The following is a 23,693-nucleotide window of genomic DNA, read 5'->3' on the forward strand; positions in this document are numbered from 1 at the left end:
ATGTGAAAATTTCTCAATTTACACCACTTGACAGGTGCTAAAAGAAAAGCATCTTTAATTCTAATGTGTTGTTAGGACCTCTTTAGAGAGATTGTACAAGTTATTAACAAGGTCCTCTGAGACAGAAGACGGGTAATTAACAAGACCTACAGAAGGAGTTTAGGTAATTAATGAGCTTCTGGGTACTGGACAGGGGGTAACAAATAGTCCAATAGTTAAAGCTGACAGGTTGTTACTAGTATGATCAAATGGCAGATTTAGGAAAGTGATGTATGTGATAGATGTATGTGAACTTTCGAAGAATGGTTTAAAAATAACCCTTTAGATTATATTTCTATGACAGAGTAGTCGTCATAACGGCAATTCTACACTTAAACAGTGTAGGAGCTAGTTAAGATTGAAATTTCATTATAGAATATCAAATGGATGTAGCACCCCAAAAGGGAAATTACATACTAAGGAAGCATGAGAGGAATTAGTACTAAGTGCCATGTATCTATAATCATTGTCTGTTTTTGAAAAAAGTCAGTTGAACAACTGACTAAACTTTCTGTGAACTAGATGTTCCAGAAGCTGAGCAGACTTAGATTGAGTTAAATGCCTTTATAGTAAATAAGAAGAGCTTTCTCTTCTCACATATCTGAGTTCTGATGAAACCACTCAGAAAAAATAAGAGAAAATTTGGTTCCTTTCTTGATTTCTGGTTTCTTATAAAATACTTCTTATGTTGTGTATTTTAAGGAAAGAGGAACGGAAATGTAGAAGTGGAGAAGGAGGGATTCTTCAAATATGCATTTAGATATACACCTCTACCCCGATATAATGTGACCCGATATAACATGAATTCAGATATAATTCAGTAAAGCAGCGCGAGGGGGGCGGGGGGCTGCGGCTGTGCACTCCGGTGGATCAAAGGAAGTTCGATGTAACGCGGTTTCACCTATAACATGGTAAGTTTTTTTTGGCTCCTGAGGACAGCGTTATATCGGGGTAGAGGTGTACCAACCTGTTGGCCATCCACACAGTTTTGGAAGAAAAATACTATCAATTTGGTCAAAGAATGTTAATGTGGAAAGGTCACAATAGCGTACGGGGGGTGGAAATTTACCCATCCTTTGTGTTGATTCCAAAAGAGAATTTATAGTGCTTAAAATATAGGCGTTATTCCCATACTAACTTTGTCACCTCTTATGTGTATTACATTAATACTGTAATATTAACATCTTTACATACAATTGTGTTTGTAAGAAATATTTACAAAATTCTTATAGAAACAGATTTCAATTTGAATATATAGCATAACAACAAATACAAATAAAACCTGCATTCCTTCTATCCTGTAATCTATAGTGACAACTTACTGTGTTTTTAAATGTTCTTTTGCTACTTCAAACACACCTAAAAGTTGCATTTAAAAAAAAATAAGGCTTTTATTTACTCTGTTTTGCTTATCTTTCTTGTTTTGAGAACCGTTCCTAGATTTGACAGTTTTGTCTCTTCAGTGAATCTCAATGGTTGTGCATCTCGTCATGCTTAACAGTCAGCACTGGCTGTTGCTGGGTGTCTGCTGTTAGTAATGATGATGATAACTTCCTCTTTACAAATACTTCAACTAATTGTGAAAGTCTGAAATAACACAGATTTTTGCATTGCTCCTGTCTTCCTGACCTCTCATCACTGTATTCTCACCAAACAGCTCTTGCCGTCTCTTCATTTTCAGATGCTATTTCACAGAACATAACGTTTGAGAGTCAGATGGCACAAAAATTACAGGAATTTTGAGAGCATCAAAGTGACCAGAACATACCAACTGAGAACAAAGAGCAGCACACAGTATATTTTCAGGCTTTAAAATTTCATTAAAGTTTAGTATGTGTCACTGTTACTTCTCAATTTCGCCCTTAAGCATGATGCACTGGGGCTCTCTTTCTGCAATAAGCTCCATGTGAGTGGACCCCTGCTCTTGCACAGAGCCCATTACAGGAAGGGTGCAAAGGAGTGCAATGTTGTAACTTTTAAAAGGAATAAGCAATGCATCTCTCTTCTTAGCTACTTTCCTTCATACACTTTGTTTTGGAGGTCCTGCTTCCAGAAAACCCATTATTGTGCCTGCTGCAGTAATGAAGTCTCTCAACGTATTTGTGTTTTGTCAATCATTCATAAAGCATAGGTGTGTAGGCTACACTGTTTTGAATTTTTATTTCTTTTTCCTGACTTTGTAAAATTTCTTCTCTGTAAGCAGCTGCATACGTTGTTACTGTATTAACTTTAACTTGGATGGCATTTTGTTTATTTTCTTCACTTTCCTCTGCTGGTATTCATGAGATTATAGCTAAATTGCCACATTTCTAGTTAAATTAGATTACTGGTTTGATCGCCTAACCTATTGAGAATATTATGAAAATGATAGAATGAGTCAGTGTATTGTATTATTATAGAATTTTAATATGAACTGTGAATTCAGTACGCAAGGCACCGGTCCGACCTTTTTCTGAAGCACAGAACAAGTACAGTGCTTGCAGGAGCAGTACAGAATTTCCACCCTGCCAGTGTGCTTAATCTCTGATGTGGAAGGATCATCTCTTGTAATGAGAAAGTAGTTACATCTTCATGTCTCTGTCTTGACATTTGAGCTAAACCTGCCAGCTGTGATTTTGGTTTTGTGACGTGCACACAAATGAACTCTGAACAGGGATGAAACCACCAACCCTCAGGCCATTACAAAGCAACTTTTCCATGATTGAGTCACTACCTACGCTGGACTGGAACAGTGATAGACTCTTACGGGATATTCTATTAACAGTTTGAATTGGTCTTGACTTGAGTAAACGAATCAGATATCTCTGATTAGAATACCTATTTTATAAATACTGATGGTGCTTAAAGTTCATGTTACTAAATAATTACAAGATTTTTACAAGCATTTACAGTCTTGTAAATGCATATTAAGGCATATAAAATCCTTTGAAATTCAGTTCCTGCGCATATATAGTAGACTCCACTCAAAGCAGACTGCATTGGCTATTCAAGTCTTTAAAAAATTGTAATTGCTTTAGATTATTTTCTCAAATTTCATTTATTCAAGTGAAGTTGTTTTTTCTTTTTTAATTTAAACCAATGCATAAAGAATCTAAAACTGATAAACTTCCCTTTTTTTCTCACTGATGTAAAAATAAATTAATAATAGAACTAGTTCTGAAGTCTTTAGAAATAGTTCTTGACCTTGAGACTTTAAATACCTAATTTCAATCTGGAGTGAATTTTTCGAGCTGAGTTATAGATCCCTGAATTTGTGCCTTATAGTTCAAGTGCTTACACAACCTAAACTAGAATGACCTGAATGATCCATAGTACATCTCTTGAGGATGAAACATCATTAATCATTCAGGTAGAGCACCATCTGTTCAAAACTAGATTTCTTAGCTTGGTATAAAAATGCCTAATAAAAAGAAAAATATTTAAATGCTTAGATATATTCCTTTTTTATTTAAGGTTATTGTCATTAGCCAATTTTGTTTATAGAAACTGCAGTAAAATTCAGTCTGGCATAACGTGCAAAATCACTGCAGCTTTATATTTGAGGTTCAAATAGTCTTTTAATCCCTGTGCAATTATTCAATTATTACACTTGCAAGTTTAATAGTAATCTGGAAATAGTGGTGCTTACATCTAGTGGTTGTATTCAAAGTGCTAGTTCACTTATTTCAAGGTACTTATATTTGAAACTGCCTCTAAGGGCTTGTCTACCCTTAAAAGCTACAGCGGTGCATCTTCACCACTGTAGTGCTTCAATATAGATGCCACCTATGCCAAAGGCAGAGGGGTTCTCCCATTGGCGTAGGTAATCCACCTTCCCAAGAGGTGATAGCTAGGTCAGCAGAAGAATTTTTTCTTCAACCTAGCATTGTATACCGCAAAGGTTAGGATGGCTTAACTACATCGCTCAGGGATGTGACATAGCTGGCTTAACCTAACTTTTTAGTGTAGACCAGGCCTGAGAGAGTTTAAACCATCATCCCAGCAGGGCCCCTGTGCATGGCCTACCACACTTGTTCTTCTCTCAGCACTTTCAGAAAGCCCCATTATGCGTCTCGGAATCTGCCTTCAACCCACTGTAGAACTGATTCTCCACTGCCATGTCACTTCTGCTGCAATTTATACGTGTGCAAAGTGGGGGTAAAACTACCATTCTCGTTTGGCATTTTACACCAACTTTTTATTTTCTTTGCACACATGTAAATGGCTACATAAGGTACACAGCAGTGGAGAATTATGTCCTTTATCTTTTGTTTATAAATATAACAAAGCGACCTCCAGTAAGGTGTTCTAAAGTTATTATATTTCATGATTGCACTTTTTCAAAAGAAAAAATGTAATTTCAAATCACATAAATTGTACTTTTAAAAGTATTGTTGCAGTTTACATTAATATTAATCCCAGATTAAAAAGTATTTGGTTGGAGTTTTCTAAATTACTAAGAAAAGTTTTTGACCTATATTTCACTTCCACCTCAGTCTGTTTTTCTCTCTGCCTCTATTGAGCAGGCACTCTTTTCTTTTATATATGAATAGGCAGGCTGTTAGTTGTGATAGACACTCAATGTAACAGCTGACGGTTGCTTAGTACAATGGATCAGATTAAGTCCAATATCTGAGAACAATTGCGGTTTATTGGTTAGAGCAACAAAGGGTCTAAGTTCCGTTATCCGATCTGTGGAGAATATTATTATGTGACCCAGGGAAAGTCACAACCACTTTTCCACAGTTCACCAATCTTTAAAATTAATGTAACCCCTCATTGAGAGGGTGACGTGGTCTAAGTTTTGCAAAGTTCTTTGGGTTCTCTGCATAAAAATTTCTACGTAAATGTAAAGTTTCATTATTAACATTATTGGTATAGTACTAAGGCCTTGTCTACACTTACAGCGCTGAAACGTCCTTCGCTCAGGGGTGTAAAAAACCACCCCCCTGAGTGATGCAAGTTTCAGCTCTGTAAAGTGGCAGTGTACAGTGGCAGAGCTCTCTCCTAGCGCTGGAGCCGAGACTACACAGCCATGTTAAAGCCCTGCCGCCGTAGCGCTGAACGTCGCCTCTGTAGACATACCCTAAATCATTTATAAAGTAAGTGCTCTTCAGATATGAGGAAAAGGTTCCTGCTTTGAAGGGTTTACAGTCTAAGGCCCCAATTCTGCAATGAGCTCTCTGTGTACAAGGCTCCTTGAATCCACAGGGAGCCTCACACTGACTTTAATGGAGCTCCATAAGAATGCAGAAGTCTGCTCGTGCATAACTTATTGTAGAATCAGGGTCTGTATACACAACATGTAGATGGAGGATGAGATGCAACAAAAAGTGTCTTCCATCCAAGATTTGTTATTAACTCCTTAACTCGCAAATTCATAGAAATGTTAACAAAATAGAAGGATGGCAACAACCAATTCCTGGTATTATTTTTGCAACCTTGTGGGTCACATAAACTCCAGAAAGCCCTGAATGATTGCTTTGTGGCAGAACAATTTATATAGCAGTGAATCCCAAAACATTGTTCACCAGAATCTCATTGGGAAGTAGATGGCAATAATGTGCCCAATCCATCCTTCCATAGCTGCCATATTGCACTGTAATTTCCCCTAGGAAGTGGTGTCTTCATTACTAGCCTGCTATGGCTGGTAATATTTGAAGGAAAGTTAGGGTCTGAATTTCATTAACTATATCATCTGCATTTATTCCTTTTTTCCCCCTAGAGTATGTTGGTGGTAGGATTATATTCATATATATTTTTATGAAAATAAATTTACAATTAATTTTAAGTTCATGAAACTTACTTTAAAAGAAAGAAAGAAAGAAACCTGAAAAGTGCATCACTTCTGAGTAAAGAAACATTCCACAGTCTAAAGATTTTGGATAGGAGTGATCTACTTCACCTTAAAAATACCCGTGTTAAGTAAAGTAAAAAAAGAATTGGTGTAACTTGCAAATTACCTATAAAATGGGCATTGTGTAACATATGATGAAAGCACTCACTGAACTGTGTTGATAATATATTAACCAAGAAGATTTTAATACTTTGAATAGTAAAGACTAATGTAAATACATACTTTATACTGAAAAGTTATACACAGTAGTGATTGTATAACTAATCTGAATAGTGAAAGATGATATCTAAAAAGCTCTTGCTCCTTAGGGGAAATATGATTTACATACAGTATGTTAGAAATGTTTGCCGCATATTCATCACAGTGTCAAAGTAAACTGCTCCAGCTGTAATATTTTTAAATTTGTTGTTGAGCAGTTTTTTTATAAACATTGCTTTAATCTCTAGATATTTAGAAACCAAGTATTTAAACAGCCAATATGTCTTATGTTTTATTTGTTTACCATCATAAATCTTCAAGAACATAAGTCTCAATCATAAAACTGATCAGAGCAACTTAGAAAGGACTATTCAAGTAATGTACAACCACCAAACTACCTAACTCTTTCCAGGTGGCTGTATTGGAAGGAAAATTAGATATTTTATATCACTGTGATTAAATAAATGTATTTAACTGGTGGAAAAATCATACACACATGATAAATTAAGTATAAAATAATATATTTTTATGGTCGTGATGCAAACCAAGACAACCCATAAAATCATAACTATGGTAAGTCTGTCTATCTTAGCTTATGTCATTTTTTTTCTAGTCACTTTTTTTCATTGTGACAGGAGTGAAGGGGAGTTTCAGCTGTGACTTCAAATAAGTTAAAGTTGAAGTCAAAGTAATAAAAGCCAGGAAATTTCAAACAGGTTTTACTATTTAATAAAATTTAGATTCTAAAAAATAGTTCCAGGAAAATAAAGGGTCTGATTTAACCTGATAAAAATAACAGATATAAATAATATAACCCTTAGGAAGCTAGCTGATTCCCAGGTGAGTGACATGGGGGAATTGGCTAATGACTATGCTAGGTAGAATTTTCTGTGCTTAGGAGGGAGCTTAGGTTTCTGGCATTTGGATGTTGGACAGGTCTCTTGATTGGAATATGTTTCTTCCTACACCATTTCACGGCAGCTGATTTTGCATCTATACTCTTCTCATTGGCCTGTTCTGCTGATTTGATTTACTTCCCTTTTGCTAAGTCATGACCCCTCTTCTGGAGAGTAGAACTGATAAAGGGATGTTTGCATTGAGAGACCAGGTATGGAACATTCATGGAAGCCAGCATGGCACCTGGGTGTAGAGTCTGACAATGTGGCTAGCAGTGGCAAATTGGGAAGAGAGCATGCTGTGGGCAGTGTGTGCAGTTGTTGGGAGCGGTTCTGGCAATCTGGAGTCATGGGAGGGGTGTGAAATGCCTTGATTCCTTTAGGGTGATGGACGAAATAGGAACTAGAAGAGCTTCCTTAATGTTGTATGGATTAAGTGTCTACTTCTCACCATTGTGCTTAAATACTGTACATGTGGCATGTAGGACTTGTCTGAAACTCCTTCTACATCAAAAGTTTGCACAGCTCAGGGCAGTGACAACCATCATTTCAAACATCTCAATATTTTGTTGCTTTGATGATAAAAGCAAAGCCCTTTATTCTGTTTTAACAATCTTTTGTACTTTTCCCCTTTTATTAATTGTGATCTCTCCCGCCTAGGAAAAAACACACTTCATTATTTTTTCTCATTTGAGTGTCATCAGAATGCTTTGCATTATACATTCATAGAGAAAAATCTGATCCCTGCCTCAAAGTTCTTACGTTTTAAGATCCTAATCCTGCAGACACTTATGTATGTGTCTAAGGTTACGTTTACCCTGCGCACCTTAGAGCGGCACAGCTGTGTTACTACAGCCGTGCTGCTGTAAGGGTACACATTTAAGCCGCTCTTTGTCAGTGGGAGAGAGCCCTCCTGTCAGCAAAATAAAACCACCCCCAACGAGGGGCGGTAGCTTTGTCGGCGGGAGAGCTTCTCTTGCCAACAAAGCACTGTCTACACCGGCGCTTTTCGTCAATAAAACTTTTGTTGGTCTGGGGATGGGTTTTTTTTTTTCACACTCCGACCGACAAAAGTTTTACCAACGACAGTGCAGTGTAGGCATAGCCTAACTTTACTCTAATAGATAATCCCATTAAAATTAACTGGAATAACACCATTCTGACACACAAATACTAAAGCCTTGTATACGGTTAAAAGCTTTTCCACTTTAACTATGCTGACATACTTAAAGCGGCAAAAAAACCCAACAAATCCTAGTGTAGATGCCATTATACCAGTATAAAAATATTTATGATAGTATAGTTTATTCTGGTTAATGAACCACAATAAGCATTACTGGTATAAAGCGCCTTATTCTAGTATAACTGTGTCTACAGTAGAGCTTTTACTGGGATAACTAAGCTAATTTAAAAACAAATCATCCCTTACTAACATAGTTCTGCCAGAAAAACTTGTTAAGTGTAGACTAGATCTTAAATTGGTGGTATAATGTTTGTGGCAGATTGGTGGGTGGATTATCATTGAAAACACTTCAGAGGAGTAGTGTATTACACGGGAGGGATTTGAAAGAAGACGTGGAGGTTATTTTACTACACAGGATGGGAGTTAAAGGAGCTACATGGATCATGGTGCTAAAAAAGAGCAGAAGGAATAAATAAGCAGTGTTTAGTAGCGGCAGAAGTCAGCTGATCTACCAATTATCTCTTTCATTTTCTTAAGCGTCTTTGGGCCCAATGTCATCTTAATGAAGCTTATTTTAATATCTGTCTTAGTCATTTTGGATTATAATGGCAATTTTAAACTACACTTTACATACTATTCCTACTAAAATTAATAGATCATTTACATTAGGATCATGCATGCGCTGACTGAGCAATGGTACCCTGTCTTCTGGAACGGTTGTTTGTGGAGCTGCAAAATCCTGTTAAAATTGATTTTTACTTTGCATGTGAGCATGCCTTTCTAATAGCCAATACATACAAAATCCATTTTATGAAATAGTAACCAGGCATACACATCACACAGTTTTGATGGTGATGACCTGTGAGCCCGAAAGAACCAATTTGACTTTTGGTTCCCAGGAGGAGTTGACAGAGCTGTTTAGTAAACTGAGCAAATTTAGTTTTGAAGTAAATGAGAAACAATAAGTATAAAATACCACAATGCCAATTTTTACCGTCATTTTTGACAGTGGAACCACACTTTAAAAACAAACAGAAAAAAATGCTTCCAAGCTGTGAACATATTTTTGTCATGTTTCCACAGAAAAACTTCACTGCCAGGATATCAAACCCTGGGAAAAATAAGGATAGGACCTTAACTATTTTGGCTATGTTGTGTACTGCTACCATTAGAAGAACAGCAAAACTGATATACTTTGTTTTATCAGTCAGATATACATATCCTATAGAAACATGTTGCATTGTTTACATCAGTGACTTACATCAATGACAGTTAAAAAATCAGAATGGCCTTGTGTAGTTAAGAAAATGTTGCTGAATAGATGGAAAGGCTTATGATCAATACTGTATTTATATATAGTGTAAAGGGGTATGTCATTTTGTTTCTTTTTACATAATTATAGTCAAATAAAATAATAAATTTAAGTTAAGGGTGTGGCATTATGAAACAAAAGAAACAAAAAGAACCCAGTAACTTCAAATACACAACACATGCAGAAAAACCTATATTTGCAATTTTAAAGGTATTCTAGGGTTCTCAATTAGTGAGTTATGAGTACAGCTGAGAGAGTCTGGAACTGCTCAGGCTCACCTCTGGTTGGAGGAGCTGGCAGGAAACCATGCTAGGCTCAATGAGACCATGGAGCTCCCAAGTTCGTTAGTAGACCTTCTCATTTAAAAATAAAAATTAAAAAATTACAAGGTTTCAGAGCACCTGTTTCTTCCTGCTTCATTGGGAAGGAGAATATTTCCCACTTATGTCTTAAAACTTGAATAGTGTGTGCTTCATTTGTAATCTGGCTGTCATATTTGTGTGCAATTGCAGTTACTTACGTACCAAACATAACACTTGCTAATTTTGTAGATGGAATTAAGATGCCCACTGTGTCATACTAAGTGTGCATGTTTTTCAGTTTTAAAAAGGTCAGTACTCCCAATGGTTTACATTTCTAATTTCAAAATACAGATTTATTGTGTAGTGACTGTTACTCTTCCATAATAGCAGATAAAAAGAGCAGGTATCTCAGAACTTACTTCACAGGAGCGTTTAAGTGGTTCAATGCTATAAAAGATCTTGCTTCCTTAACCTTTCAGAAACTCAGTTGAGCAGTCATTGTATTATTCTGTATCTTGTCTAACATGAGGAAACTGTTCCAAAAGAAAGGTATCCCAAATTAACGCCACACTTCATTAAATAAAGACATTCTTGGTTTTCACCAAGCTAATTCGATCCAGTTTACTTAACTCATTTTTTTTTTGTTCTCAGAACAGATCACAAAAGACAGCCATGAATGAGTAGTTCATCATGTGTTTGACACGTCAGTGTGAGACTAAAAGGCAGACCTTGTGAGAGGGTTCCTGCCTTTAGATGTGTGGACAATACCTGATGAAAGAGGCCCCTCATTCAAAACTGTTCTCTAGTGAACAGGACAGAACGCCTCAGATCACTGTACAAACTGGTATAATAGAAATCAACCAGAACTTGATTCCTCAGACACTTTTCCCTCACAATTGTGACTGTTCATGTAATCTAGCCTTTATGTAATATTCTAAATATTGCAATTGGTTCACTGTGCTTCAGTAGAAACCAAAGACCAAACTTTCCTAGAGCTCATTTGGCCTTTAATTGCTGTATAATTGCAAAATACTTGCTATATAAATAGGCTTGGGAAAATTCAATGTTTAATTTTTTTATAATTTGGAAGTATATTACTTTTTAAACTTTTTTTTTTCATTTTTTTATCAATTTAAATTTTCACCATTGCAGGAAATTATGCGGGGAGGGGCAATAGACAACAATTATTTAATGACAGTAGATGTTGAGATTCAAAAAGTTAAAGCTTTATAACCGTTAAAACACAAGTCATCAACATAAAATGTTAAAATATACAAAGTAGATCTTAAGTCAAACTCTAATATGTTTTCAAGCAGCATTTTTTCTTACTTTGTCTGTCTGTGAATTTCTGTCATTATTTCTGTCATTACTTCTTCCACTGTGTGTGTGTGTAGTGAAATTGACATTTACCAACAAAAATTTAATCCTTTCAAGCCTCTATATAAAATATGCCCATTCCACCCTTCCATATCAACTACATATATGATCAAAGGTTTATAGGCTTAGCAAAGGAAGGAATGGACAGCAACAAAATAGTCATTACTTATTTTAGGTTAAATTTTTTATATTAAAACTACAAATGCTGTACAGTGTTTTCATAGCTTTAAAATTGTTCTTTCAGATGCTTGTAATAACCTTTCAGTAGCCTGAAATTGAAATGTTTCATTACCAAATTTAATTTTCTTTTTTCATGCACCGGCTTGTTTAATGTATTCATGAGTACTAGGCTACTGAGATTTTTTTTCTTCTTCCTTTTAAAACTTAAAGGTGAATTCATTACTCATGAGCCAAGAAGGCTTTGGATTGATCAGAATGGTTTGATACAGGTTACATGCAAGCAAGCATTGAGAAGGGCCCTTTGGCAAAAGCTCTGCCAGCAAGCTTCAGCCTCAGCACTTTCAGTACATGTGTGCTCCTGGGCTATATATAACCTTTACAGTCTTACCAAATAGTAGATTTTGTGATATATAATACAGGGACTAAAAATAATGCTGTCGAATAATTTATTATTATAATCCAGAATCTGAACCCATTTTCCAGAGAGTAAGTGTTATTTCAGTAATCATTTGTAACAACTATAAAAGGATACAAAAGCATTGGTTTTGAAAATGAAAATATATTCAGAAAATTACCATATATACATACATGCCTGCCACTTTGACAGTGGCAACGTTAGTATTATCCATATCAGCAGTCTGTTGTCCCAGTTAATTTGGGAAAATTTTAAAATAGCTGTGTTTTTATATGTGAATAATTTAATAGGTTTGAGTGGTTATTTATTGATCTTATTATGCTTCTTTTAAAGCATGTTGCTATTTATATTTGTACCTTGTCCTTTAGTCTGACCATATAAAAACAGATAAATGAAGTATATATTGTCCAGTGTTAAATACTTATTTAATTTTTATTAATACACTGTAACCAAAGCATTCTAAATGTGTGTGCGCACTACTGGATCACCAAAACATACTTGTTTATGACTGCTGCAGGGAGTAGGGGAGTCCGAGGTACGTGCTAAATGAAAGCAATGGGCTACAAGAAGTTCTGTGGGAAGTTTACTAACGGGGATTTTGGAAAATTGAGCAAGAGGGGTGAGGAGCTAAATGTGTTAAAAGAATTGTATCAGAATAAAACTAGCAGCAGTAGTGTTGAGCAAGGAAGAAAAGCTAGACAAGTAGTATAAAACTGGAAGGAGAAAAAAATTGTTTCATATTAGATCTGGTAGGGGTAAGCATTGTTAATGTGAGATGGTTTTTCAACCTATAAAATGAGCTAGTGATTTGAACTGGGTTTCTGAAAAGCAGATCTCCAGTAAAAAGACACCAGAAAAATTGGCATTAATTGGTACCTTTGTAATGACAATTTCAGTCTAGATGTGTATGACGAAGTGGACATGGAAATTGTATTAGCATCTCATCTCTGGAGATGATCTTTCTCAGGTCAAGTTGAAGCATAATGACACTGTGATATGTGCAAACTGTGACTTTCATTATCTGAAGTTTACCTGGTCTCATCTGTAGAGAACCTGAATTTCCAGGACTCTGGGTTGAACAGTTGATTCACTTACCAAAAAAACAAAATAAAACAAAAATCTTTAAAAGGCTTTTTTTCTATTTTTCAATGAAAAATTATAGCAATTTCATGTATGTTTAGAGTAGAAAACATGATTTCAAAAAATGAAAATGTGAGTTTTAACTTGATCTAAAATCATAAAGTTCTGAAAAATGCATTTTGCATACTACTGCAGAGCAAATTGTTGAATTATCATTTGCAACCATCTCCCCAAAGCCTTAATTTCTGTGTTTAATGGTCATTATAATTATAATATCATGATTTTAACTCTAATATATTTACAGGTTTTAGAAATGTTGCTTACATATTGTTTTATGAAAATTATCTTTGATTTTGTGTCTTTCTTAAATGTGTTTGAAGTCAAGAAATTATGTGACTGTTTCTACATTTCATATAAGCTATTTTAGTAATGTTGACATTCGGTACAAAGTTATTTTCAAAATGGTGTTTTTGTTGATGAGTACATACCTGTAATATTTTGTTTTTTGTTATTCCCGTAGTTTTACTATGAATCCTGCAAGCATTGAAGACCTCAGGAAAACAATGGTGAGTGACAACGTAATGGAGAACTATCAGTTCTCCACCTACTTGGTGCCTGAAATAATAAAAACCATGTTTGGTTATTTATTCTAACTTCTAATATGAACATTTTAAAAACTTTTCTGCTTGTTTTATCCAGCAATTCTTAACAAAAGTCTCTCTTTCCTGGTCGGAGACTGGGTTAATTCAAAGGAACTGAAAAGAGACTTTGCAGAGTATTTGGAATAACCGCTGAAGTTATAGTGTAGAATAGATCTTCCCAAGGGAAGTAGTGAGACACTTTTTGCTTCAGCCATTTTGAAATAAGTTTGGACAAAGCACTAGAATGTGTTGCCTGGCAAACAATCCTGCATTGGCAGGGGATGAACTAGATCAGCAGTTCTCAAACTGTGGGTTGGAACCCCAAAGTGGGTCGCAACCCCGTTTTAATGGGGTCTCCAGTGCTGGCTTAGACTTGCTGAGGCCTGGGGCAGAAGCCGAAGCCTGAGCCCCACCGCCTGGGGTCAAAGCCAAAGCCCGAGAGCTTCAGCCCTGAAAGGCAGGGCTAACGTTACAGGACCCCTCCCTGGGGCTGAAGCCCTTGGGCTTTAGCTTTGCTTACCCCCCAACCCCCACCGCCGCTTGGGTGGGCTCAGGTTTCAGTCCCCCCGTAATTTTTGTTGTGAGAAGGGCATCATGATGCAATGAAGTTTGAGAACCCCTGGTCTAGATGATTTTAACAGGTGTTTCCCATCTGTGAAGTCTATGATTCTTTATGAAGGACAGTTTTTAGTAGGCTAATCAAAATGCAAGTCATCTGCAGGTTTAGGAAAATGAGTAAATTATGTTATGGTTAGAAGTACAAATAACAAATGAACAACCTAATGAAGAACAGCAATAAGGCCTTGTAATAAAGAAACTTGAAGTTATTCTTTGGAATAGTTGTTTGGCCCTAGAAATAGCAAAAATATAGTGTGTACTAAGAAATAAAGAAAAAAATTCTACACATTTACTATGTAATTTCTTTGTACAAAAGAAAATATAATCTTGCTACAATTTCTTTTATGAGCAGATCAGATCTTTAAAAGTGGGTTTGTTTTCCCTCTTAAAAAAATAAGTTGCATAGACAAATAGATAGGACTTTATACTGTTTGTATTTCACTATATTATGTAAATGACTTGCAATAACTTTTGATGTTTCATAATAAATGCCCAAGTTTTCATAATGTAAGAAACTGGTGGGAGATGTCGGAATGTATGAAGACTGCCTTTGATCAGATAGTAAGCTGAATTCTACCAAGCAGTTACTTAATCTCTAACAAAAAGCAACATCAAAAAATTGATTTAACTTAGCAGCTATTGTCTGTAAAGTAACCTTAATTACAGTTTCCATGTGCTTGTAAATGTACTACCTCAAATCATGTAATTTATTGTTGGTAAAAGCATCGTTAGAATTCTTTTAAGAAATATGATGTGAATTATTTTATTTAAAGGTGATAAAAGAAATCCTTGATGTTGTGATGTTTCTTTGGAATACCAGCTATGCTAAATGTCAGTTGCAGGATTCTGAGGTGGTGTTCATTTAATGTAAGATATAATTAAGAGGAGAAGACACTATCTTTATATCCCTTAGTTTTTGAAGGAAACTATTTGAAAAATTTGAATGTTCATGATTATTGTTAAGATATTTGAAGTCATTTATATTAGATTCTGCAATAATAGCCCTCCACCAAGTAACTTTTTTCTTCTTCCCTTGGATGTAGTGTTTAGCAATTAAGTTTGTATATCTTCTACTCTGGTGCCAACACCTGTCTCTGAAAGCAATGTTTAAACAGGAGCAGTAGCCAATTGAAAGGGCAGCATGAGCTCTTTAAGGCCTAATTAAGAACTGAAAGGGAGATGAAGCATGGAGGACAAAAGATGTGAAAGCAGCTGAGATGATATTCCCAGAGCAAAATTCCTCATTAGAACAATAGGATCAGAGAATGTCAAGCCTTTATCTTATCTCTGTAGCTCTCCTTCAGTTGCTGTGGATGTCAGTTTGTACCCCAATAAAGTTGGTTACTAGGACAACCCTTCTTTAAATATTTTGCTATTTAAAATCTTTTGCTAAAATTTAAATTTTATAAGATAATTGTGTCCGAGTAAAACTTTGGTAGCAATTTTTTTTTAAAAGTAAAAATTAGATTATTCCTTAATCTTTTAACGTGCTGTGTTGCCTAAATGTTCAAATGGAAAATTACAACCAAAATGTGAGTTATCCCCATAGTGTTGGCATTGTCCTTTCCTTAAGTATTAAAGACATACTGATATATAGTTGAATCATTATTTTTCTTTAGCTGGAATTTTCTTGTATATCTGCTTGATGTTTTGGTGAAAAAAGAATGTAAGAAAACCTCTTAAAACATATATATTATGTATGGGAAACAATATTTAATAGTTAAAAACATCATTGCATACTGGATCTAAATGTTTTCCAATTTATAAAATTGAGCAAGCCCTTTATTTTTAGACATGGAAGTGTTAATATTTTTTTCTGATATATATGAAGTATTAGTACTGTAAACAGAAAAATTTCCTTCCTCAGAGTGGACGAAAATGTGCAGAATACGTGAATGACTAAGAATTGGAAATGCTTTCTATTCTGTACATATTATTGGAAGTTTCACCAACTTAGGTATTTTTATGAAGGGAAAGAAATTATCTGCTATGATGATTTTTTAGTAAATTGACAATAGCAAATTAACTGTTAGTAAATGCTGATGTTTAGCTGAAATTAAATCTCACAGAATCAGTCAGAAATCCTAAAATGTTAAATAGTGCCAAGAGTTACTAATAGAAAACAATTGATGGAGAGAGGTTGGTTAACTTGTAGCATTCCAACTGATTTGCAATACACCATCACTTTTAATTAGCCCTACTTGAAAACTTTGGCCACCTGCATATTTTAATGATGAGATGCGTGCCAAAGTGTAAATATTGAGCTGTGCTGAAATGAAAAGGAGTGAAGCAGGCTACTTCTGTATGTATCTACTGCTCAGAGTGGTTGCTGATTGTGCCTGATTTATCATTTTTAATGAGAAGATTCAAATGTAAACAAAAAATATCTCCTAAGCAAGAATTACTTCACCTTATATTCAAGTCAATGGTTCAGGATTGATAGGTTAGATGATTTTACTTAGTCAAATGTTTTATATCTTTAAATGTCCCAGTCTCTGAACTAGATAAAGCTAATTATTATACACTCTAACAGTGCTATTATTTTCATAAACCCACTCTTGCTAATTATCGTTTTCTTAATTATATGTTATCTCTCCCCAGTAGAAAATAAGGCACTCAGGGTTATAGTTTCCTGGATTGTACATTGCTTTTATTACGGGAATTAAACGTACCCATCTCTGTTAATACTTCTACACGTAGTGAATCATCAGAAAGCACTGTTGGAAATGTTGCTGTTTCTCTTGCTACTTAATTTAGAATTCAGTGCAGCACATGCTTTTTTCAGCTTCTGTTAGTTCTCCTTTCTAGGTAAGTGCTCTTGTGCAATTAGTGCTCTCGTGCAGCTTTTTAACTTCATCCAAAATATAAAATAAGGAGTTCTAATATACAATAAGCAGAGAGTGAGGCCAGGACTTGGAGAGCCACTGAAGGCCAAGAATGGAAAATTAGAGACAGATGGGTCCTGATGTCATTAAAAAGCTAGATAGAGTCTTTGTTGTAGTCATCTCAAAAGATGAACAATAAAAGAAAGAGGACTCAAAATAGTGGTGGTAAGGTTTGAATAGTCCAGGGCTGTCTTGCTTCTTCCCCTCCTTGGTGGGTCAGTCATTTTAGGGGCATTATATTACCATGGAGAGAAGCTTATTTCTGGATGTGAGGTGTACCCTGCTTGAAAGCAATATCATAAGTGACTTTCTGTTTCATAACCTCTCAACTAATTCACAATATTGGATTGTCTCCCATATGCCTACTAAAATTTTGTGATGTTTTTTCATTTATAGGATGGAAATCCTTTTGATGCCACTGCAGGGTACCGTAATCTTACATATGAAGAGGTCTTGCAGGAGCTGGTGAAACATAAAGAGCAACTTAGGAAGAAAGACACCCATATCCGTGAACTTGAGGACTACATTGACAATCTTCTTGTACGAGTAATGGAGGAAACACCTAGTATTCTCAGAGTGCCATATGAACCTTCTCGAAGAGCTGGCAAATTTTCCAAAAGCTAAGGCAATAACGCTTCATGGTTCTTTTTATTGAATGTGTTAATGGAAGGACATTTTGCACTACACATTTTGATTTCTTAATTTTGTTCTATTGTCCACTCCTTTCCCATTCTGAGAGATTCAGGGTTTTGTCCTCCAAATGCTGGCAGGGACCGTCAAAACTAGTAGTCTGCTATGTTTACTAAAGAACTTTGAAAAAACAAATAGGAGATATAGTAGATGAATTTCTCACATTCTTTTTTGGAAATTACAGTTAGCTATATTTTACTTGCAGTACTGTAAATAATACACCTTGAAAATGTCCATTCAGTTGTTTTACATGATAACTTACTCCTAGCCCTGTTGCGGTTTGATACCATATGTCTACTTTTACTACTTATTGATGCACTATTATGCAGAGTCACTCTTTTTGATATTACAGCATTCCATCACGGGTGTCATGCTAAAGTCTGTATGGTACGTTTTGCCGGATGTGAATATGGATTGTTGCAATGTGATATTTCAATATAGTTAATTCTCAGCATTTATTAGAGAGAAGCAGTGGAAACAAAGAGGAAATGCCATATCCTGTACAGTACACTTTAAGAATGTTTTAAAATGTCATGTCAGTTCAACAATGGCATGTATTTCAATCAGTTATTTTCACACATAAATTCTGGATTTTGTGAACAATGAACATTGAACTTTGAAATCAGTAAGTTAAAAGCTAATTACGATATGGGTTTTTGGTGTAAAGTTATTGCATGCCTTTTTATACATTAAAATAGTGTAAACAAAATGCTAACCAAGTCAGAAGTAGGACTGAAGAAAGTGGTGGATAAAGCGGTTAATACTTTTTTCACTCAAGTCCTACAGCAGAAAAAAGAAGTTTAGGAAGAGAAATAAGAAGACTGACTTAGAGATATGATTCTGAAGAACTAAAGTGACCCAATCTCAAGTTGGGTTTTTCATGTGATGCATCTTTCCTTTGATTTCCAAGGCTGCTAGGAAAAGGGTGTATTGCTTAGGCATGCCTCACAAAGACCTGAAACTAAAAAGAGGAGATCTGTATTCCTTTTCAACCATTTTGAAGGTCTGCTTTTAATAAGGATGATGGAAGAGGTATTTAAATAAGCATGCATCTAATCATTTATATTTGCGTGTAACATGGTGTACAAAAGTATGTACTGTTTCACACATCAGCCAAATACAGTAATCAACTTCTAATGGGAAACAATGATGTAAGGAAAAAAAACTTTACTGTACTAATATCCACTAAATTATTTTATTTTAATTGCCTTGTAAGTCTTAAATGCGTTGTCTGTTACTGTGAAATTCTGAGGTGTATCAGAACCTATGCAGGAGAATATAATAGCATTGGATTTAAGAAGTTAAAATTCTTGGTTTTGAAAGAAAATTTTATGTGCATGGTGGCAGGATTGTTTGTTTTTTTGTTTTCTCCATTTGTTCTTGTAAACTGCTTATTTTTCTTGCACTGGCATGTGGTGGGCTTTTCTGAGGAGGAAAAAAGCCTAAACTTCCAATTTTTGTTGTTGTTTTAAAGAATAAGACTTTTTTTTTTCATGTTTAAGACTTCAAAAATGAATAAATCCACCTTGAATTGTTCTGATTCTGGACACTATGAGATAAACCATTGGAATCAGAGACCTCTTGACAATGTAACTATATTACAACAGCATTGCATTGTACTCCGAAGAAAATTATTTCTTTGTACAGTGTAAATAACTTTTCACTTCTTGACTTTATTTCTTGTTTTACTTTTCATTCTCCAAAATGACGTGGGACAGTACCTGGGATGGGAAAAAAGATTGATTGTGCCAGGTTCATAAAAAGTGTTAAGTATGAAAGTCCTGACCCTGTGTTGGGCTATATTAGCATGAACCATTATGCTTGGGCGGAGTGACTACAGTGAGACTCCTCCTGGTTGTAGTGTTCTGCGTTAGCAGATCATGTTTCAGGATTAAGGCCTGATTTACTAAGTAGTTGCTATTAAGACCACCCAAGGATTCATCAGGTATTGTACCTCATAAACCAATATGAATGTTCTTTTGTCTACTTAACTCTAAATGACTAAGTTTATTGTAATATATTCAAAGTGCCAAAGATAGCATATTAAGTTACAGTTCATTTATTGTTCAGTTAGTTTTTGCACTTGAAGGAGATTTTAATTTAGAAATTATACAAGGTTGTATGTCAATTATTCAGTATTCCCACAAAGATTCTCAAACATTTTAGAGTAGTTTGTCTAAAGCTAATGACTTCTATATATACTGGGGAAATGTGCCATTGAATTTGAAGCTGAACTCCACATTAATTTCAAAAATCACTAGCGCTATGTGATCCTACGTTTGTAAGGTTTCTTCTCTCATCACTGTCTTATACATATCAATAGGAATTTCACAAGCAAACCAGTAGGAAAATATTCCCCAATGACTTTAAACTTCTCCAAGCCAACCTATAGTTATTGAAATGAAACATTACTGTATTTAGAACCTCTGAAATGACTTCTATTGGAATGTTAATGTGGAATATCAAAATGCATAATTGATTAAAAGTAGATCATTTGACATATTTGCATAGCAGAAATGATAAGCAGATTAAAGGTAGCAAAAAGATCAATTTTACTGCATTAGTGAAGAAATTTAGTGAAATTTTTAATGTGCTATCTAGTTCTTTATCTGATCTGTAACTGAATAAAAGCACCTTTTGTTTCTCCTAGTTTATCACAAAAAGGGAGATAAAGACAAATGTAGCTTAGAAAAAGGTACAATTACTAAAGTATGCAGAATGAAGCATGTACAACTATAAAAATATTTGTACAGTGTTTGTGTAATTTAAGGTACAAGTTATTTTTGGTTTAATTTTGGAAAGATATTAAATGCACATGCTTTTCTTCTTTAAGTAGGTTTTTTAAAATGATTCACATTTTGTGGGGATTTTTACAGGCTATTTTTCAAGGACATCTTCACTGTAAAAGTATTTTATGGACCATGCAAAATTTTCAAATCAAAACACTTCATGCAGAATATTCCGTATGTGTATAAGACACAAGGAAATTTCTGTTGATTTTACTCTTAAGCATAACACTATAAAAGCATCTTCTAACAGCTTCTGAATCTGTAATACCTTACCACACACAATCCATCTTTCAGTACTCTAAAATCTAAAGATGAAAACAGTGGCAATCCACACACTTTTATTGATCTTTTCTCTGAAAAATTAACATGAAGCTTCATCAGTATATGTACTGTACTTTGAAATATTCCTTTGAAACAGCTCTGGTACTAGCAATGTGTTTAACTACTTAATTGAATGAATATCAAGGCAATATTTTAGAGTTGTAAATAACCAATGAACTTCTTGCCATTCAATAAGTCTGTTTAATATTTATGTATTACTTTTTGCTGCTGTATTTTATGTTGAGCTTGGTTTTGCCACCTACCAATGAGTGTAGCATTATCCATATATTATACATAACTCCATCTAGTGCTGTTGTCTGTAAATCAAGAATTAGTTGTAATTTTCCAACTATAAAAATGATGCCTTGTATTTGAAAGGGTTCTACAAATGGGGACCCAAACAGAACTGAGCTCATTAGTAACCAGCTTGCATTATTTTGCTGTAAGGATGTCTTTTCTTTAACTAGGTGCATCTTAAAAGAAACAGAACTGCTGTCTTAATACTTTTACTACTGCACTGGAGTTTTATTTACACCTATAGCTTTAAAAAAAAAGTTGTCCTACACCAAGTTTTTAAACTAAACTCATGCTTTGTTGCTGTTTGTGTATCCATAACTACGGTAGTTATGTTAGAGGTGTCAGTTGTGCATTTTAAAATGGTTATAGCCTCTTGATCCACTTGCTCTCTTTTGAGGTAAATGGTGAAGGGTTATAGCACTGCTGTGTTCCTGATATTAGATTTAAGGGTTTATCAGTATTTTCATTCTAAACCCCTGTTTTCAGGGATTTATAACTTCTAAATCTAGATATAGTCGCTGGAAGTGTTTAATATGCAATAGGTGGCACTTTAATCTGTTTATGAAGGGTTGGGAGATTTATTTCTGTTGAGAAAGGCAAAGACAGCATTTATTTTATCTTTCATAATTTGTATGTTGAAAAATCCACTCTATTTGCTGTTAAGTGTATTACAAATGATACAGTCACTCTTATTCTTCTTAGAAGCTTCCAGCTGGCCTGTATTATGTTAGGTACAATAAAATGCTGAAGATCCAAGTTATATAGGAGGTCTGTAAAAGATGTGAGCATTACTTAAAACAAAAGGGTTGATTTGTCTCGTGCAATGAATGGTAGCTTGTGTACATTTTTAAAGTTAGAGATTCACAACTATATGCACCCGTGACAACTGTATACATACGATATTGCATGAAACGTTTTTGTTATATTATATGCACAAGGTGTTGAACTCTCTTTAGTTGATTAAAATACGTCATTTTAATATTTGAATTCATTTTCATTCAGTATTGCATGTGTAACGCTAATAAAACCCAGTGCACTACAGCAAATGTCTTGTAGTTTAATATGTGTCTAATATGTGTGCAAAATTATGCAAGATTTCAGCATTCTAATCAAATGTGTAGTTTCAGGACATAGTGACCATGCTTTTGAGAATTACAAAGAGTGTATTTTCTCAAGGACAGTTGTAAATGTATTTCATAGCTGCTTGGAAGCTTCCTCTTAGAATACCCTCTTGAGAACATAATTGTTGAAAGAGACCTGACTTGTTCCATTGTGCTGTGTGTGTGTCTTTTAATATAGAGGAAACAGTCACCAAACCCCATCCCCTTCTGACTTCATACAGCAAAAACATCACATATAGTAATCGCAAAAAGAAAAGGAGTACTTGTGGCACCTTAGAGACTAACAAATTTGTTTGAGCATAAGCTTTCATGAGCTACAGCGGCTGTAGCTCATGAAAGCTTATGCTCAAGCAAATTTGTTAGTCTCTAAGGTGCCACAAGTACTCCTTTTCTTTTTGCGAATACAGACTAACATGGCTGCTACTCTGAAACCTGACATATAGTAATGAGGGCTTTGATACTAATGTCTGGGGTGGCACTTACCATGCTGACAATCATCCATGGAAGATAATGATAGGAGATATATAATCCACATCACTTTCCCTCTCTAACAATTTCAAAACAGAATCCATTCAGAGAGAGATTACAACTAGGGCGCTCCAAAGAAGTCATATTTTCCACAATCCCATCAGTAAGGATGATGTTTTCACCTGTTTTTATCAATATAAAGGACCTCATTCAGTGGCAGATGTAGCCTTCTGATTCAATGGGTACACCAGGCCTTAGCACAGGGCCTGCTTTACTCTGCACAGCCACCCTGGGGACGGTCCCAGTTACACAAGTCAGTGAGAGAGACCCCACCTGATATGTTCTGGGGAACGCAGTTCTGCTCAGCATCGAGGTCCGGCTGCTCAGAGTGGGGGAAGGCCCTGCCCTTAGCCAGCATCCTGGCCACGTGTACCTGCTTCCTGGACTTTTGGGGGCATCTCCCGATCCCCACCTCCCAAATTCCCTCTGGGAGATTTTACTCTTCGGTATCCAAAGCAGCATACGACTCTGATAACATCGCACAGTGGGATGAGCTGGGTGGGAGCAGAGCCACCGTGACACAGGGCCTGGGCTTCATGATTTCTGCGGGTGCAATTGAACCCATGAATCCATACTAAAGCCACCCAGTCTAATTCTTGTTCTGCCCCTCTACTTCCTTGGGGCAACCTGAGGGTGGAGCCTAACCCAGGACAATAGTAATTTCACCTGATGTTGGGGAGGAGTTGAGAGCAACGCTCCTCAAGGTGGAGAATTTATTCCGATACATGCACAGCTGTTTGGATTTTGACTTTCTTTTAGTGGGTGGACTTGTCTCTTGAATAGGTCAGTCCCTACATGTTGCCTTCTGGAGCTTATGCCACCAGAAAGTTACTGATTTTTAGTTCTCAATACGGTCTTGAGAATGAGGTTCACAAGTGCTGCTGTGTTTTGAGGCATCTATGCCAAGTGTTGGTAATGGAAAATTTTAGTCAATTTACTGTAGATTTCCCCCCACTTTTCTGCAACTTTTCCTTGGCTCTAGCTT

At 35.5% G+C, this 23,693-nt stretch overlaps 1 protein-coding gene across 3 annotated transcripts in view; it reads left to right on the top strand.

The window, feature by feature from the left end:
• Positions 1-22,040, top strand: part of RAB11FIP2 (RAB11 family interacting protein 2) — a 44,022-nt gene extending 21,982 nt beyond the window's left edge. For 2 of the 3 annotated variants that reach the window (XM_073354243.2, XM_073354246.2), the window contains 2 exons: positions 13,339-13,384; positions 17,359-22,040. In XM_073354243.2, coding sequence (XP_073210344.1) covers positions 13,339-13,384; positions 17,359-17,586 — 274 coding nt within the window. In that variant the 3' untranslated portion in view covers positions 17,587-22,040. Of the gene's footprint in view, positions 1-13,338; positions 13,385-14,850; positions 14,945-17,358 lie in introns of all 3 variants that reach the window. The other variant, XM_073354244.2, reaches the window with a different exon arrangement.
• Positions 22,041-23,693: the final 1,653 nt, after the last annotated feature.

The sequence above is a fragment of the Lepidochelys kempii genome, chromosome 7, assembly GCF_965140285.1.
Source record: "Lepidochelys kempii isolate rLepKem1 chromosome 7, rLepKem1.hap1, whole genome shotgun sequence".
NCBI lineage: Eukaryota > Metazoa > Chordata > Testudines > Cheloniidae > Lepidochelys > Lepidochelys kempii.